Genomic DNA, 17,949 nt, shown 5'->3' on the forward strand with positions numbered 1-17,949 from the left:
TCTCGACACCAAATCACAAATCCCGAACACAACGCAACAACTGCGACGCGATCACCCAACTCAACGGCGGCACCGTGGCGGGCGGCCAACTTGGAGTGAGACTCCAACGAGACGTACGTAGCTTCGTATGAACTAGGTATGCACTAATATTCGAAGTCCCCCAAACCACCCGCAACGGGCTATGCTAGCGCCCGGACGTCCGGACAGGACGCCCGCGCAGCCTGCCCCCATGCGCTGATGCTGATTTTTATTCCCACCCCACACGCGCACCTGCCCTGTTGCAACGCCCATGCGTCCAGACAACTCGCCTCTCCCCCGTAGCACGCCCTATCCGCCTGGATTTAAAGCCGCCCGCCTCGTCCCGCACGCGTACCCTGCCCCCGTCGCGCCCCGACCGCCGGACTCCAGCTCGTCGTGGCCCATTCTCCGGTGCCCGTGCCGTGCCACCATCACTCCCTGCGCCTGTTGACTCTCCAAACAGTATGAAACACATGCAACATGAAACATTTGAATGCAACGTTCGCATGAAATGGATAAAACATTTAAAGCATACACTTGCAACATACGTGTGAAACATATGCAACATCAAATAAAACACTTGCAACTTGCCACCATGAAAACATGCACTGCAACATAAGACTAAAACTGCTAAAACATTTTGAACATATTCTTGCAACATATGTGTGAAACATGTGCAACATCCAGATCATAACGCTTGCAACATAAGTCCGTAACAAATAAAACATTTTGAACAACACCTCTGAAACACTCGCAACATGCCTCTGAAACACATGCAATATGTGCAACATCCCTGATCTACTTTTGCAACATCCATATGAAACAATTGCAATATACCTCTGAAACACTTGCAATATGTGCAACATCCCTGATCTACTTTTGCAACATCCATATATAATAATTAAAACATATCTCTGAAACGTCTGAAACAGTTCATACGCTTGCAACATGCACTTCCATCGCAATATCTCCTTGCTGAAGTCGTGCGTCACGGTGGCTACAGCGTCGTTCATGTGTTTTTTTCTCGAATACCCAAAAGAGTTCCATGGTTCATGTGTACATAAGGGCCCCAATTTTTTGTTTCGCCCTGGCCCCTAAAAATTCAGGACCGGTCCTAGGCACGACACTAAAAAGCACGGCCCGGCCCGACGCCCATCGTGCTTGTGCCTAGCACGGCGCGGTGGTCCAGTCATGCCTGGGCCACAACTCCGGGCCACAGTGCCGGCCTGAGCACGGCACGATTATTGGGGTGCCACGGTGTGGCCCGCTTATTCTCCACCGTTAGATGGGCACTGATGGACCATAGCCGTTAGATATCAGTATATAAGCATCTCTCTGCCCAAACCCTAACTTCCTCCTCTCTCTCTCTCATCCCCTCTCATTTCCTTAGCATGTCGCTCGCTCCCTAGGCCACCGCTCCTCCCTGTTTCACCAGAGGCATCTCCACGCGACCTCGCACCTCACGAGCGGTGTTGTCCCCTCCACCCTCACCTTCGTCAACCCCGGCCACCGCCACCCCACCACCCTAGCTTGCCCTGCTCGGCGCCCCCTTTGCTCCCTAGGTCGACGAGATCTACAGCGGTGGCCTGGGTGATGACGTCGGTGCGAGGTCTGTGGCGTGGCGTGGCGGCATTGCGGGCGGGTGACTACGTGGTGCAGCGGCGTGACGGGCGCGCAATGACGACACTGGCTGACGAGCACACAACAACGTCGCAGGGTGCACAACTGCTTGCCCCAACGACGACGCACGGCGGAGTGGCAGGCTAGGGCCGGCAGTGGGCATGCGCGAGCTGCCGTGCTAACAGCACGGCACGGCACGGCTAGCCTCCCAGTGCCGTGCCTAGCAGTAAGGCACGGCACGACTAGCCTCCCATAGTGTCGGGCCTGGGTTGTAACGTCGACATGGCTAAGCTGTCGTGCCGCATTGTGCCATGCCCGTGCTAGTGCTAGTGCCAGTGCCGTGCGGTTCGGTTGGCCATGTATAGTCTTATGGGCAGTGAGTAACAACTTTTTTTCTAGCGTGCATTGTTAGTTTGTTACCCACCGCACTACCGGAGACTGTGTAGTTACCGAGTGCCCAGATAATTACCGAGTGTCAAAAGTCGGGACACTCGGAAAACATTTTATTACCGAGTGCCAACACTCGGAAAACATAAACACCCGGTAGTAGACATCTTTACCGAGTCCGAACACTCGGTAACCTCAAACACTCGGTAGAACTACAATTTTACCGAAGGGGCGCACTCGGTAAAAAGAGACACTCGGTATTGAGCTGCCACGTCTCCTAGTGTACCAACCGTGCGCTAAACGGCGTCACGGCATGACATGTTTGCCGAGTGTAGAAGTATTTGCACTCGGTAATAATAAAGTTTTACCGAGTGTAAGTTCACAACACTCGGTAAACACTATCTTTTACCGAGTGTAAGTTCACAACACTCGGTAAACACTATCTTTTACCGAGTGTACTGGAGCAACACTCGGTAAAATTCAACCAAATTTCTTGTTTGTTCCCTTCATTCTTTTCCCTCTATCCACATATGATATTGAGTTTTTTACCTGTGTGCCATTATAAAATATTGAAATGACCTGTGTACCATTAAAATTTGAAAAGGTTCTCCAATACCCTCTTTGAAATTTCTTTTGCTCTGTATACCACTTCCGTCAGCTTGCCGTTCAATTCTAACGGAGGTGGCTACGAACCAGAGTAAAAATTACCTTTTTTACCTGTGTGCCATTATAAAAGTTCAAAATGACCTGTGTACCATTGAAAAAACGAAATTGCTTGTTTGAGGCCCTAAATGAATTCAAATCAAAAAGTGGTCAACTACAAAGTTTCATAACTTTTTGAGATCTACAATTTTCATTTAGTAAGTTTTTCCATCCGAGGTCGTTTGAAAAAATTTGAATTTTAAATTGGAGAGATTCAAACGTAGTTTTGCATGATAAGATGATTTCAAATCAAAAAGTTGTCAACTACATAGTTTCATGTAACTCTGAAAGTAGTCAACTACATAGTTTCATGTAACTCTGAAACTATGTAGTTGACAACTTTTTGATTTGAAATCATCTTATCATGCAAAACTACGTTTGAATCTCTCAAATTTAAAATTCAAATTTTTCAAACGACCTCGGATGGAAAAACTTACTAAATGAAAATTGTAGATCTCAAAAAGTTATGAAACTTTGTAGTTGACCACTTTTTGATTTGAATTCATTTAGGGCCTCAAACAAGCAATTTCGGGGCATGAAATAATTGGCATTTTTTCATTTTTGTTTTGCATGAAATAATGGAGACTTTTACCGAGTGTGACCTAAAACACTCGGTAAAGATTAGCCACGGCCCACCTGCCTGCCATGCTTATGTTTACCGAGTGCCGTAGATCGGGGCACTCGGTAAACATGTACCAGGGCTGCGGTGCTTGAGTTTACCGAGTGTCGTACATCTAGGCACTCGGTAAACAGAAGCATTCAACAAGCCGTTTCTCCCTCAAATCGTTTCCTACTTTCACACACACACCGCACACGCCTCCCCACCACCGCGGCCGCCTCCTCCCCTCCACCACCGCCGCCACCGGGCGGTCCCCCACAGCCGCCGCCACCGGAGAGACGGAGAGAGAGAGAGAGACGGAGAGAGAGACAGCGGCACCGGCGCACCGGACGACGATCCCCTCCGCCGACGCCGCCCCGTGCTCCCTCCTTCGCTCCCGTTCCCGCGAGGTGGGGTGGGGTGGGCCCCAGCAGCAGCAGCGACGGCGAGCACTCTCTCCCCTCCCCTGACCGCGGCCTCCCCTTCCGTACGTGCTCCCGCCGCACCGGTGGCGACAAGGGACCCCTGCCTGCTCCCGTCGACGCCAGGTACCTGCCCTGTTGCCCACCTCTCCCCTCTGTCTGGTGGCGCCGTGATGCAACTAGTATTAGTAGATGGCTGCAAACATCATGGCGCCGTGATGCTTTTCATTTGATTGAGTGTCCTTTTTTTCTAAGTAGGTCATGATTTGTTCAACCTGAATGTAAGGAACCTTTGTTTACAACTACATGACACAACTGATATATGTTCACCACTAAGGCCTGATTTGAGTCTACAGCTAGCCATAGGAACTCCTAAGTACTTAATGGGCCATTTACCAATTGCACAGTTGAACATATTGGAAAATTCCAGGCTTTTAGTGTCATCTTGACTTATCTAATGACCTCACTCTTAGAGAAGTTAATTTTCAGACCAGACATCTTCTCATAAAGGTAAAGAAGAAGTTTGAGATGAGCAGCTTGCTCTTTATCATCTTGGACGCACAGAATCATGTCATCATCATACCGAAGAACTGCTACCCCATTTTCAATATATTCAGGAACCAACCCCTTAATCAGATTATTACTTTGAGCAAGAGAAATCATTTTAGCCAAAGTATCAGCAGCTATGTTGAAAAGGAAGGGAGACAGGGGATCCCCTTGTCTAACCCCTCTACCAGATTTAAAATAACTTCCATTAGAATTATTCACCTTGACACTAACAGTGCCAGAGCTCATTACTAACTTAATCGAGTCACACCATTTAACACCAAAACCTCTTTGCTTGAGACATTCAAAAAGGAAGTCTCAATTCTGTTTGTCAGTCTTTCTCAAAGTCCAACTTGAGAATTTTTCTTGGTGCAAACCTTGCATCCCATTGGCCACTCATGAAGTCGTCCAGTGTTTGGAGTCTGCAATCGGCTCAAGTTCCTGCGTAGCTCCTACTTGGAGCTGCTGCACCCGCATGACAAGACTGGGCGGTGTCCAAATGCATTTGCAGTTTAGTAATAGTATTGTAGTTTAGTTATTTCTCTCAAATAATTATACTGGGTAAATCGGAACCGAGTTTAACTATCCTTGCACTAGTGCTTTCTGATTTGTGTTGAGGCTGAAAAACTCGAAGAGTGTGTGTTGTCATCAGCTTCGGCTCTGTACTGTGAGCTGGGAGTTAAATAACAGCACAAGATTGTTTACTTCTGTGGGTTTAAGCCACATATTTTGCCTTTTCGTTGCAACATAATTATTTTTTCAGCCTTCAGAACAAGGAAGTTAGCTACTTATATGTCAGACTAATTCATCTGTCTGATGTACAACCTCTGTAGTTTTGGCTGCCTTTGCATGTAGCTCACGCCCTCTATTGACTAGTTGTATTTATAACAGGACTGACCAAATTGATTTGAGCTTGTATAGAAATCATTGGAATTATTTGCTAGGTTGGCCTGGTTAGTGGCTACTGTTAGAACCAAAACACAGGTTTGGGGCTAAATTTCAGATTTCATTAGCCATGCCACAACTATGGCAGGGTTGGGATACATATAGGATAGCTTGCTTGAGCCTTAAGAAAGCTTGCTTGAGCCTTAAGAAAGCTACAGCATATTCTAGAGATGCTAAAGTAGATGCTAGGGATAAAGATAAGGGCTGACACAGCCACCAACTACTTTAGATAATTATCCTAAGTAGATGCTATTTTCTCTTTGTTCCAGGCAGCATCATAGACTGGATTCGTGTCTTCTTTTCTATGTGGTTACAATGGTTCATTTGAAATGAGAGTGGTGAAGAGCAACTTTTGGGGACTAGAGTTTCAGATATTATCATGGTAGTATTTGACAATCAAACCCTTGGCTGTCTGAGCTCCTAAGTACCAGTTCTCAACCTTTTTATTATTAGTTTATATACATTTTTCTTTACTTCCTGCTCTGAGAAGTTAGATTTTGAGTGGTGATGAGCAATTGTGTTTTGGACTAGAGTTTCTGATACTACTTGCTGGTAGTTGAAGACCAAACCCTTGGCTGTCTGAACTCATCTAACAAGTGAGCAATATCTTTGTCATTTTAGATGTAGATATTTTTTTTCCTTTTTTTTCCATTAGATGCGTCCATTACCAATTCTGGAGGATGTCTCTGTTCCTCTTTGTATAATGGCTCGGACGCGACATGCTATTCTAGATAGTTGTGGTTATATCCTGATTGGTGGCGTTCTTTATGTCAATCCAATCCTGGAAAGGCCACATATATTCCATCACATGCAAAGCTGATAAATTTTCCATGTGTTTTTGGTATCCAAATTTATTAAGTATAGGTACATTGACTATACTGAGAGGTGACTATGATCATTTTAGGTCCCATTGATCTTATTTCCAGTTTTATTGCTCTAAACTGCAATATCGTCTATATGTTAGGATGGATGACCGTCAGTGGATGTACACGGGCTATCAGAAGAGGGGTCAATACACAAATGAATGGATTGAGAAGGCCAATGATTTCATGACGAAGGCATTTGCAAACGGACGACGACATGCCTGGTGTCCCTGTAGGAAGTGTAAGAACAAGGCAATGAAAACATATGAGGAGATGAGTAAAGATCTTGTCAACAATGGATTTGTAGAGAACTATACCCGGTGGACCATGCATGGTGAACGCCATCGTGCGAGAGAAGAGGTCGTGAGACAACGGATCGAGGAGTTTGATTCTGAAGCCGGGGTGGCAGAAATGTTAAATGACCATGACATGGCTTTCGATGAAGGAAGTGCAGAGCAGGAGCCAGAGCAAACTGCAAAGGCGTTTTACGCCATGTTGGATGCGGCACAACAACCCCTTCACGGGCGCACCAATGTTTCTAAACTGGATGCCATTGCACGTCTAATGGCTGTGAAGTCCCAGTTTAGCTGGAGTAGAGAATCCTTCGATCAACTGTTGACAGTAGTTGGCACCCTACTTCCGGATGATCACGTTCTGCCAAAGAACACGTATGAGTCAAATAAAATCCTTCGTGCACTCAAGATGTCGTACGAGCAGATACATGCTTGTCCGAACGGATGCATCTTATTCAGGGGAGAACATGCTGACGATAAGTACTGTCCGAAGTGTAAGGCATCTAGGTACATTGAGTTAGAATCTGGTGATGGTCGGAAGACGCAAACAAAAGTCGGCGCAAAGATCCTGAGGTACCTTCCTTTCATACCGAGGATCCAACGACTTTTCATGAGCGAGGAATCCGCAAAACAGATGACGTGGCACAAAACTGGACACCGATACACTGACAAGATGATACATCCGTCCGATGGTGAATCATGGAAAAGCTTCGATCGGAAGCATACCGACAAAGCTGACGAGGCTCGTAATGTACGCATTGCACTGGCAACTGATGGGTTCAATCCTTATGGTATGGGTTCTTCACCATACACATGTTGGCCCGTATTTGTCATCCCTCTCAACCTCCCACCTGGCGTCGCCTTTCAACGGCAAAATATTTTCTTGTCACTTATAATTCCAGGACACCCGGGGGCTAATATGAGTGTGTACATGGAGCCTTTGATAGACGATTTGGTCCGTGCATGGGACGAAGGGGTAGTGACATACGACCGATTCACAAAGACAAACTTCAGAATGCATATTTGGTACCATTATTCCATGCATGACTTCCTGGCTTATGGGTTATTTTGTGGCTGGTGTGTTCACACGAAGATGCCATGCCCGATATGCAAGTCAGCTGTGGAGTTCTTTCGGTTGGAGAAGGGGGGCAAGTTTTCTTCGTTTGACAAACATCAACAATTCCTCCCTCTTGACCACCCATTCAGGAGAGACAAGAAGAACTTTCGAAAAGGTGTCACAGTGGAAGACTCTGCACCGGAAATGATGACAGGTGCCCAGGTTCTTGAGATGTTAGATGGTCTTGTGGTCGACAATAAAAAGGGGGGCTTCGTGGGATACGGAAAAGAGCATGCCTGGACACACAAGTCGTGCTTGTGGAAGCTTCCTTACTTTAAGGACCTCCTTCTTCCACATAACATTGATGTAATGCACACTGAAAAGAATTTCGCCGAGGCGGTCCTTCACACAATCATGGACTGGGAAAAGTCAAAGGACAATGTCAAGGCTAGATTGGATCAAGCAACGCTGTGCGATAGACCAAAGCTAAACATGTTGCCTCCCTTTCGCGGGAAGTCATGGAAGAAGCCTAAGGCCGACTTCGTCCTAACGAGGGCCCAAAAGAAAGAAGTTCTTCAATGGTTCCAATCGTTGATGTTCCCTGACGGGTATGCAGCGAATTGGAGGAGGGGTGTGAACTTAAGTACCATGAGAATCACAGGGCTGAAGAGTCATGATTACCACATATGGATTGAGCGCCTTCTTCCGGTGATGGTTCGTGGCTATTTCCCTGATCACATCTGGCGAGTGATGGCTGAGTTGAGCATGTTCTTCCGCAAGCTATGTGCTAAGGAGATATCTCGGACCGAGATTGAAGAAATGGAAAGAATGGCCCCGGTGTTGCTCTGCAAGTTGGAGAAGATCTTTCCCCCCGGCTTCTTCAATCCGATGCAACATTTGCTCTTGCACCTACCATATGAGGCAAAAATGGGGGGCCCTGTGCATGCCCGTTGGTGCTATCCAATTGAGCGATGCCTAAAGGTTCTTAGAACAAAATGCAAAAAAAATGCAAAATTGAAGCTTCCTGTGCAGAGGCATCCATTGTGGAGGAGGTGTCATACTTCACAACAAGATACTATGCCGACAACCTTCCTAACGTGCATAATCCACCCCCTCGTTACAATGCTGCCGACAATCAGTCGACCCTCAGCCTTTTCCGAGGGCAACTCGGAAGTGCAAGTGAACCTACCTTGAAGATGTTGAGCCTAGAAGAGTGGCGCTCTATCCAGCTGTATGTGTTGCGGAACCTTGAAGAGGTTGGCCCGTACATTGCGTAAGTTTTACACAAACTTGTTTCTTTTCTTGTCAGTATTTCGCATGCACCCATCCAACCCTCTTGTTAACGTCCGTTACAGCAAATTTGTTCTCCTCTACCATCGTCCATCACGAAGGGAACCCACCGAATCGGAAGTTGAAACCCTTCTAAGACATGGCGCGGGAGAATGAAATCCCACTTTTATTTGTTGGTTCAAGGAGGAGGTACTGTTCAATTTCATTTGTTGTTTGTACTTAACTTTCAACTTGACAAATATATAACGAATCATCCTACTTGAACTAGCAGGCCAAAACTGACATGTCTATGAGTGCCGAGTTGAGGCAAGTTGCCAATGGATTTGAATTTAGGGTCAAGTCATTCTCTGTGTACGATGTCAATGGATATCGCTTTCACACAACTCGGCATGAGCAGAGTCGGCCGAATCAAAGAACCACAAATACCGGTGTTTTCACGCCAGGCACAGATGGGTTGGACTACTATGGAATAATTGAAGAAATATACAAACTCAAGTTTCCTGGTTGTGTACCTCTTCATCCTGTCATATTCAAATGCCATTGGTTTGATCCCAAAGAAGTGATAAAGACCCCTGAGCTTGGGTTAGTCGAAGTTCTAAAGTCATCCGTCTTGTTAGGAGACGACGTGTACATTGTGGCCCAACAGGCCACGCAAGTTTATTATCTCTCATACCCGTGCCAAACCAGAGACCGTCTTAAGGCGTATGATGTTGTGTACAAGGTATCGCCGCAGAGGAAAATGGGGTGCCTACGGTTTGGATGCGAGGGTCGTCGCGCCTCCCAGACTTACCCATACAGAGACGGCCAGTGATTCGACCATCCGGAACTAAGTAAGTAATTTTTTAATGTTAACACTAATTCATAGGTTTTTAAGTTATAACAGAAACTAATATTCAATCTCAATAACTTTGTGCAGGGATTGGGAAATGGTGATCCCAGGGAGTCACTCTCGCCGAGTAAACGGGATCCTGGGTCTTCTGTGCAGGGCAAACTACCCCGGGATGGTGAGGATCGATGGTGTTGTGCAGCCCGCCATGAAGTGGTCCCACTGGCACGCCGCCAGCGATCAGACTGATCGAGCTGGTAGGTGTTATAACAGCAAGGCCGACCGGGTGATGAAAGAGCTGTGGGTACGTGTTCATCGCACTATGCTGATAATAACATCATATTAATTGTATATTAGTGACTGTATTTGCTTGTAGGATTACTACACCTTGGTGGAGGGAGTACGTAGGGAGGACGCGGATGACGTGGTGAACAGAGTCTGTGTTCACCGAGTGCAGGACCTCTTCTACGAGACAAAGCTCCTGTGCAGAAGAATTTACCATGCCCGCAGAGGAAACAGAGTCACCAGAGCGCAGGCAGTGCACCTGCCCCTAACTAAGGAGCAATACTTGACGGTAAACATGAGATTACATCGTCTGTGATTAATTGCACTGAAATTGATTTATGATTTGTCATGTGCTCGTGTACGTGCAGGTGCCTCCTGCTTGGTGTGCGGGGATGGACAACTGCTGGGAGGCCATTGTGGACACGTGGTTGAGTGAGGAGTACGAGCAATATCACGCCGTACGCTCACGTTGCCGTGCGATGATGCAGGGTTCCTCGCACAAACAAGGGCCCACTACCCTCAAGGAATATGCAGCCAGATATGTACGCGGATTTCATTTCGTTGTTGCTACGCTAACTTCTGAATGCATAATATCTTATTGTTGTGCTTCTTCCTGCAGACGCGGTTCCACCCCGGTCAGGAGTGCGCCTCGTTCAAGGCATATGCCTTGGCACACAAGGGCAAGGCAAAGGACCCCGACCTCGTCTACAACCCGGAGGACCCGCCCGAGGCATACAGTAACCTGAGCGTGCACAGTCGCCTCAGTGAGTACACGGCGATGGCGAGAGAGATCCATGGGCCAGAATTTGATCCGAGCACCGCTGACCTCGAGGGTGACATCGTCATGAGGTTGGGACCAGGTAAGCCACACGGGAGGTACTATATGGGCAACAGCACCATAGACACGGCCAACACTCAGACACTCGCCCAGATTAGAGCCCGGAGCACGAGTTCGAGCCCGGCCATACGCCCACGCTCACAGCCCCAGGTGGTAGCACTCCAGGTTAGTTCTGTTGCATTCGTTGTCCATTCATTTTCTACCCGTTCTTTATTTGCATTCTAACTATGTGATAAATAATTGTAGGCCCAGATTGAAGCCCTGCAGGAGTCACAGCAGGCCTCACAGAGCCAGTTTCAGGCCCTCCAGCTATCGCACCAGGCCGAGTTGGCACAGGAGAGGGCGCGAGTGCAGGCCCAGCTTGAGGCCTTCCAGCAGTCGCAGAAGGCCTGGTACGAGTACATGGCCAGCTTTTCTCAGAGCATGGGCCAGCCTCCACCGCCTCCGCCGCCGCCGATGATACCGTTGGTGCCTCCACCTCCGCGCGACGGCACTCCTGTGAGTCACTCTTCATCTTGAAAGGCTTTTTCAGTTCAGATTGTGCTACAGTCAACACTATCATGTTAGAACCTAGAAGAGAGTAGGATACATACATGTATAAGTTAGATTATTAGTAATATTGTTCAGACCTTGAAAGGCATCATGTTAGGTTCTACATGAGTACATAGGTGTTTGCCCAATTCATGTTCAGTCTACTCGACCATGTGTGACGATATCTTGCACATAGAGGAGACCTAAACAGCAACTAACTTGATATGTGTTATCTATTATATGCCTATATATTGATGTCACTGTTAACTGGTCTTTCGAAGGAATATTTGAATTTGGCATACTACCTTATGATTAATTGACAAATATGTTTATTTTCTTTTGCTCCCTCATTCCAGGGACCTTCTACAGCTGGATCGAACAACGATCAAGACTTGGACTTGTCTCCGTTTCTCGGTAGGGCTCCGACCATGTGACAGGACCATGTTTCACTTGTTTGTATGTTGAACTTAGAAGTGGGTTGAACTTTGTGGACTTTGGACATGTTGATGGTGTTTGTGGACTTTGCATTGTGCTTGTGACATTTGTTGTAGCTATATGTTGGTTATAATGAGTGGATGTGACATTTGTGGACATATATGTGATATATATTGTCTATCTGTTGGTAACTGTGATATTCTGTTATAATTGTTGTTAATTGTGGCTGGATATGCACTGAAACAAACAAAAAAAATACTGTGGACAAGTTTTACCGAGTGTTACACTCGGTAATGGTCATGTTTACCGAGTGTTCCACTCGGTAAAACAGAAAACAGAACCAAATTGGTTCTGATTCTGTTAATTTTGCCGAGTGGTGCCATTTTTTACCGAGTGCCACGACCCCACTCGGATATATGTGCCATTTTTTACCGAGTGTAACACTCGGTTAACGAGTTACATGTTTACCGAGTGTTACCGGTACACTCGGTAAACTATATTAGGGAAAAATATTTGCGGAATTGTTTTAATCATGAAAATGGTTATCTGTTTACCGAGTGCTATGTCTAACACTCGGTAAACGACGCCGTTAACGGCAAGCTTGGGGACTGACGACCGTCACGTCGTAGTTGTTTACCGAGTGCCGGCTTAGCACTCGGTAAGATTTATTCTCCGAGTGCCCCGTTAGTTGACACTCGGTAAACTAACTTTACCGAGTCGTTGTTTACCGAGTCATGTTTACCGAGTGTGGCACTCGGTAAAGAATTTACCGAGTGTTTCTCCATATTTGCCGAGTGTTTATCACACTCGGTAATTAATCAGTATCCCGTAGTGCCGATCGAGTAGATAACGGTTAGGAGCTGAAGATCCCACTTGAGCATCCATTATTCTGCAAGGTCGTCATGGCTGACGCACATGTGCCCACAACAAACAAAGGACTGCAAGCTTTCCTACGAGACAGATCAGCATCGTCATCCAATATTTCGATGGGAACACCTTCACAAGACTTGCCTTTTTTTTAATTAATTCAACCACCAATAAATCAGTTCACATTTTATTTTTAGCAGCTACAGTACGCGTGTAGCAAATGAAAGTGAGAAACCTGAGACTGAACATGTAGAATGGTTAGGTTACCGAGAGAAAGAGCGTGCACAGAAGCTGACGAGTGTCCAGCCTCGGTCACTATAAATATGCTGCATCGGAGCCGCATCTCTCATCTCCTCACACTGCTAGAGCTAGAGCTAGACCATCTGAGTAGCATCATGCTCTTTCTCCTTTGAAGCCCATGGCAATTGCCTTCCACATCCACGAGATTCATCGGCCGGAGCGCCGCCCTAGCGGCCCGGCATCATCACCGGTCGTGTTAAGTTAATCGGGACGGTGATCCCACCTAACTGTGTCCTACAATGATTATGTCGTCTACTGCTACTTCCACCATGGCCTAATCCACATCGAGTCCTGGTCCAAGACCTACAAGCATCACCCCCCCTGTCTTTGACCGGATTCAGGGCTAAAGTTTAGTCGTGTCACATCGAACGTTCGGATACTAACTAAGAGGAATAAACATGAACTAATTATAAAACTAATTGCTCGGATGCTAACTAGGAGGACTAAACATGAGCTAATTATAAAACTAATTGCATAAGAGTAGACTAATTAGCGAGACAAATCTATTAAGCCTGATTAATCCATAATTAACAAATGTTTGTTGTAGCACCACATTTGTCCAATCATGGACTAATTAGACTTAATAGATTCGTCTCGTAAATTAGCCTCAATCTGTGTAATTAGTTTTGTAATTAGCATATGCTTAATACTCATAATTGGTATAAAAGATTTGACGTGACAGGGCTAAACTTTTGCCTTAAAAAAACAAATACAGCCTTCATCAGTCTCGGAGCGCTGGAGCTCTTCCAGCATAAATATGAGCCCGGACAATGTTCCCATACTCAGCAACCCCTCTACGGTTTGCCGTGAGTTTGCCAGGGCTCAACTCGAGCGCTTACTCGACGCTATCTAGCATGGTGCGCCCACCTGGATACACTGTCCAGAAGACCTCTTCTAGACCAGTGGCGGACCTAGAATTTTTGCATAGGGTATGCGCCGCAAAAAAAATTATTATACAATTCGGTAAACCATTTATAATTCGGTAAAACCATATTATAATTCGGTAAAACGACGTCAAATCTTAATATAACTTGTTCAAATGAAATACAAATACTTCGAAATATAACAATAGGAGACTTACAATATTACTTGTTTATCCGCCGCTTTCTCAATGACATGAATGTCTCCATTATATCATCTTCATTAACTTGAAAGAAAATACCATGCTCAATAAATGTGACTAGACAATCATCTAAAACAGTATCACCTATCTTATTCCTTGACTTTGTTTTCACTATAACCAATGCAGAAAATATCCTTTCAACACTCGCAGTTGCCACTGGTAAAAGCAATATCAATTTGAGAAGCAAGTACACCATATCATACACTTTGTGCCTCTTTGTTTCAATAAGCTTAACTGAGAGATCAACAATGTTGTCTAGACCTTGGAAGCTAGCATATTGTCGCATGTCATCAATATAATTATCAAGTTGCATTTCCAGTTTTAACAAATCGTTGTTGGAGAAGTCCTTAGGATAAAATTCAGTCAATCTACGTACCTTCCGTGCATCAAAAGAAGCAAAGGAGTTGGAATGACTGAAGGCTGACATACAAGAGAGTAGCTCCATATTGATCTCATCAAACCGATTATCAAGCTCTTGACTAATTTGATCAATGACACCAATGTACACTTCTCTTCGGAAATGGTCATCATTTGTTTGGTTTCGGGCACGAGCATACCGTGCTGATTTTCCATAAGGCACATAAGCACCATCCATAGAAGGAACTTCAACACCATGTTTAATACAAAAAGAAGTGACCTTCTGAAAAAAATTATCCCAACCATTAGACCTCAACTCCTGCATTCTGCTCTTTGCCACATTAACAAGTGAGATTGCATTAAGAATATCTTGATCCCTTCTCTGCAAGCACTCGGATAACTCATTTGTATATCCAAGAATAACATACATTAAGTGCACAAAGAAAACAAACTCAAAGGTTTCAAATGCTCCAAGCACAAAATGTATCTTTGTCCAATCTTCCTTATATGCATTATCAGCACCAAGTTCAATGAGCACATCATGAATTGAGGAATATATAGTGATGATGCTACATATAGTTTTGTAATGAGAGCCCCACCGAGTGTCACCAGGCCTAGGCAAACCCATCTCTTGATTTAATCCACTCCCTGATTCAAGCTCACCACACTCTAGTGCTTTCTTGACATTCTCAAGCCTAGCATTTCGAAGCATATCATGACGCTTGCAAGAAACCCCAACAATGTTCAACAAGATAGATACTTGATCAAAAAAAAGTCTTGCAGTCAGTATTTCCTTTGGCAACAGCAACAAGAACTAGTTGGAGTTGATGTGCAAAGCAATGAATATAATAAGCGGAAGGTGATTCTTGCATGATTAAAGTTTTGAGCCCTTTAATATCTCCTTTCATATTGCTAGCCCCATCATAACCTTGACCTCTAATCTGCTGCATACTCAATCCATTACTAACAAGTAAAACTTCAATTGCTTTCTTAAGTGACAAAGAGGTAGTATCATCTACATGAACAACTCCAATAAAGTGCTCACATGGCCTTCCAAGTTATCAACATAACGCAAGCAAAGAGCTAGTTGTTCTTTATGTGATATATCACTAGACTCATCAGCTAAAATTGCATAGGCCTCATCACCAAGTTCCTCAATTATTTTCTTTCTAGTTTCTATGGCACAACAGTGAATAATTTGCTTTTGTATCTTTGGGCTAGTCAAAGTGCAATTACCTGGTGCATTGTTCAAGACATACTTGTTCACTTGTTCACTATTTCCTGCAAGAAACTTTAAAAGTTCAATGAAGTTGCCTCTGTTGCTAGACTCTTCACTTTCATCATGTCCACGGAATGTCAATCCTTGATGCAAAAGAAACTTGATACATCTAAGTGAATATGTCAATCTTTTCTTGTAAAGACGAAGCTCCTCCTCACTCCACTTGTCAATGTTATAATCAATTGCTACCTTGGGATTCATAAAACCAATGTACTTCCCTTGAGCTGCTTTATGTGCCCTAGAACCAGAATGTTTGAGAAGTGTTGTGTTTCCTATATTCCAATTATTCCATCCATCAACAATAAAAGTTTTTGACCCACTGCCCTTCTTGAACAAGTAGCATATGAAGCAAAATGCAGAATCCTTCTTGACACTATATTCAAGCCACTCATAATTATACAACCATTGTATACTGAATCGACGAGGTACGCCTCCAATGTTTTGGTATGGAAAATCATGGATATAAGGTTTGCAAGCACCTTTAGTAATATATGCTCTACGAATTGCATCTTGATCATTAATAGGATAATCTTCAATGGGCAGCCTTTCACCTGGATCATATGGTAGGCGATTCATGTCATACGCCAGCGGCTTTGATGCGGGCGGTGGCGGTGATGCTAGCGGGGGCGAGGGCAAATGATCTGCAATTTCTTCAACTTGTACTCTATCTTCTTCTTGATTCTGCTCTTCCACAATATTTTCATCCGGAGGTGGGTCAGTAGCAGCCGCCTTCTTTGCGGCTTTTTGAAAAAGGGATCGAATGTCTCTGTTTCTTTTCATAATTCAAGACTCAAGAGTTCTAGAAAAAACACTCGCCAATTAGCAAAACTAACGATCGGAAGAAAAAAACCTGGAACTGAGGAAGCACGGAGATGGATGGGGAGTATCACCTGAGGAACTGAGGAAGGACTAGCGATCACTCGATCAGTCTTGCAGGCGATGGCTAGGCCAGGCAAAGCGACGGGCGATGATCTGTTGGAGTGCTGGTAGGGCGGCGGCGGGCGCGCTGGGCACGGCACCGAGCGGTCGAGTCAAGCTGGAGCTGGCGCTGGCTCACGCGAAGAGCAGTCTGGACTCCTGGTACGACGCGTCGTAGTCTCGTAGATGAGGCCCAGGTCCAGCGCGTGCTTGCCTGCTTGGGCCGGATGTGGCCGTAGTCATGGGCCCTGCGACCGACCCACCTCCGGATGAAAGCAGCAAAGAAGCCATAGTCATGGGACGGGTGCAGTGGATGGGTGGCCCACAGGGTGGTCGGTGGACCACCCTGACCACCCACTAGGTCCGCTAATCTAGACAGTGTATCCAGGTGGGTGTACCATGCAAGATAGCATTGAGGAATTGCTCGATTTGAAGCCTGGCAAACATTTGATGTGACAGAGCACATGTAGAAACCAAACAGGGCCGTAGCAAGAGAAGATGAAATAAAGTAATAAACCTAATCTCAGCAAACCAATATTCGTTTTGTACTATTGTGGTAGCTCCTTAGAACTCGGTGTCATGGCACGTACTATGCCACGAACCAATAGTGTTGTGTGTTTTGGGCACTGCTGTATAAAAAAAAGCAAACTACAACAATCGGCTAAGACTACCGATAGAACAAAAGACGTAATAATGCAGAGGAAAACGAAAGGCCATGGTGTTGATGATCTGGCTCCGGCTAGATGTTGTGCCTTGGTCGCTAGTTTATTTATTACTATTATGTGGTAAGGGTCGGTTTGGATTCCATAGACTAATAACTAAGAGCATCTCTAAGAGTTTGCTATCTCAACTTGGCATCCATATAATTTTGGCAAAACAAGAAAAAATAGCCTCCAACAGTTTGGCAAAACAACTTGCCATCAATAGCAACTTGGCAAATCTTCCCTCCGCGCACGCAAATATACGCACAGAGGGATGTTATCTACCCATTCTCTCTTCCTCAAGCCACATACGAGAAGCATAACATTTCGTCTATATTACACTATGCAAGAGACATGGAACGTATCCGTTACTAGGTGAATGAAGAGGGAATCCTACTCATCACCGGGAATCCTACCTGACTGACCCCAACTCTAGGAAAGCTGGTGGATAGCTGAACGGAATAGGGAAAAGCTGTATTCATTTTCTGAAAAAGAATAAGTCCTTCCAATTGCGTGAGCCTATTTCTCACTTTTCCTACCAGCCCTACCTACATAAGTTTGCTATAAAGAACTGAAGAACGGCGCATCTTTAAGGGGTTAGATGAACTTCTTACTTCCCTAGATGAGGGAAAAGGTGGATACCTGCTGAAAGCATCTAGGCCCCTAGTTGGGTTTCGGTGATTAATGACAATACAAGTTTACTATGACTAACGTGTGTTTTGCAGAGGCAATTAAGTTAGGTCATGGT

The 17,949-nt window shown here is 45.3% G+C and overlaps 2 protein-coding genes, 1 long non-coding RNA gene, 4 other non-coding genes and 1 pseudogene across 8 annotated transcripts; 7 read left to right on the forward strand and 1 right to left on the reverse strand.

Annotated features, from left to right (window-relative positions):
* The first annotated feature begins 4,684 nt into the window (after positions 1–4,684).
* Positions 4,685–4,786, forward strand: LOC136509723 (small nucleolar RNA Z278; annotated as a pseudogene).
* Positions 4,787–4,891: 105 nt separating this feature from the next.
* LOC136509753 (small nucleolar RNA snoR97) lies at positions 4,892–4,993 on the forward strand. The gene has a single exon (XR_010772494.1). It is a non-coding gene; the product is annotated as a small nucleolar RNA snoR97 (small nucleolar RNA).
* A 574-nt stretch (positions 4,994–5,567) lies between these two features.
* Positions 5,568–5,662, forward strand: LOC136509748 (small nucleolar RNA Z157/R69/R10). Its single transcript, XR_010772490.1, has one exon. It is a non-coding gene; the product is annotated as a small nucleolar RNA Z157/R69/R10 (small nucleolar RNA).
* A 71-nt stretch (positions 5,663–5,733) lies between these two features.
* Positions 5,734–5,829, forward strand: LOC136509745 (small nucleolar RNA Z157/R69/R10). Its single transcript, XR_010772488.1, has one exon. It is a non-coding gene; the product is annotated as a small nucleolar RNA Z157/R69/R10 (small nucleolar RNA).
* Positions 5,830–5,904: 75 nt separating this feature from the next.
* On the forward strand, positions 5,905–6,040 carry LOC136509756 (small nucleolar RNA snoR80). The gene has a single exon (XR_010772496.1). It is a non-coding gene; the product is annotated as a small nucleolar RNA snoR80 (small nucleolar RNA).
* Positions 6,041–9,980: 3,940 nt separating this feature from the next.
* LOC136507873 (uncharacterized) lies at positions 9,981–10,488 on the forward strand. The gene is made up of 3 exons (XR_010771767.1): positions 9,981–10,141; positions 10,221–10,394; positions 10,472–10,488. It is a non-coding gene; the product is annotated as an uncharacterized lncRNA (long non-coding RNA).
* Positions 10,489–10,646: 158 nt separating this feature from the next.
* On the forward strand, positions 10,647–11,713 carry LOC136506670 (uncharacterized). 2 transcript variants are annotated; one of them, XM_066501562.1, is made up of 3 exons: positions 10,647–10,855; positions 10,937–11,188; positions 11,578–11,713. In XM_066501562.1, exons 1-3 carry the CDS (start codon positions 10,697–10,699, stop codon positions 11,653–11,655), a joined length of 489 nt encoding a protein of 162 aa, XP_066357659.1. In that variant the 5' UTR covers positions 10,647–10,696; the 3' UTR covers positions 11,656–11,713. The 2 variants fall into 2 exon arrangements, with proteins under 2 accessions (XP_066357659.1, XP_066357660.1); XM_066501563.1 differs by having other exon boundaries at positions 10,647–10,840.
* A 2,195-nt stretch (positions 11,714–13,908) lies between these two features.
* LOC136507137 (uncharacterized) lies at positions 13,909–16,362 on the reverse strand. The gene is made up of 2 exons (XM_066501955.1): positions 15,540–16,362; positions 13,909–15,062 (listed from the first exon to the last, which is right to left on the reverse strand). The coding sequence occupies exons 1-2, from the start codon at positions 16,360–16,362 to the stop codon at positions 13,909–13,911; spliced, it is 1,977 nt and encodes a 658-aa protein (XP_066358052.1).
* Between the last annotated feature and the right edge of the window lie 1,587 nt (positions 16,363–17,949).

Source organism: Miscanthus floridulus, chromosome 15 (assembly GCF_019320115.1).
Source record: "Miscanthus floridulus cultivar M001 chromosome 15, ASM1932011v1, whole genome shotgun sequence".
Taxonomy (NCBI): domain Eukaryota; kingdom Viridiplantae; phylum Streptophyta; class Magnoliopsida; order Poales; family Poaceae; genus Miscanthus; species Miscanthus floridulus.

Coding starts and splice junctions, on each gene's coding strand:
- LOC136507137 (XM_066501955.1), bottom strand. CDS start 16,362: ATGAAAAGAAACAGAGACATTCGATCCCTTTTTCAAAAAGCCGCAAAG. Junction 15,063..15,539: donor TGTCTTGAACAATGCACCAG/GTAATTGCACTT, acceptor TTTTTGATCAAG/TATCTATCTTGTTGAACATT.
- LOC136506670 (XM_066501562.1), top strand. CDS start 10,697: ATGAGGTTGGGACCAGGTAAGCCACACGGGAGGTACTATATGGGCAAC. Junction 10,856..10,936: donor CCCAGGTGGTAGCACTCCAG/GTTAGTTCTGTT, acceptor AAATAATTGTAG/GCCCAGATTGAAGCCCTGCA. Junction 11,189..11,577: donor CTCCGCGCGACGGCACTCCT/GTGAGTCACTCT, acceptor CCCTCATTCCAG/GGACCTTCTACAGCTGGATC.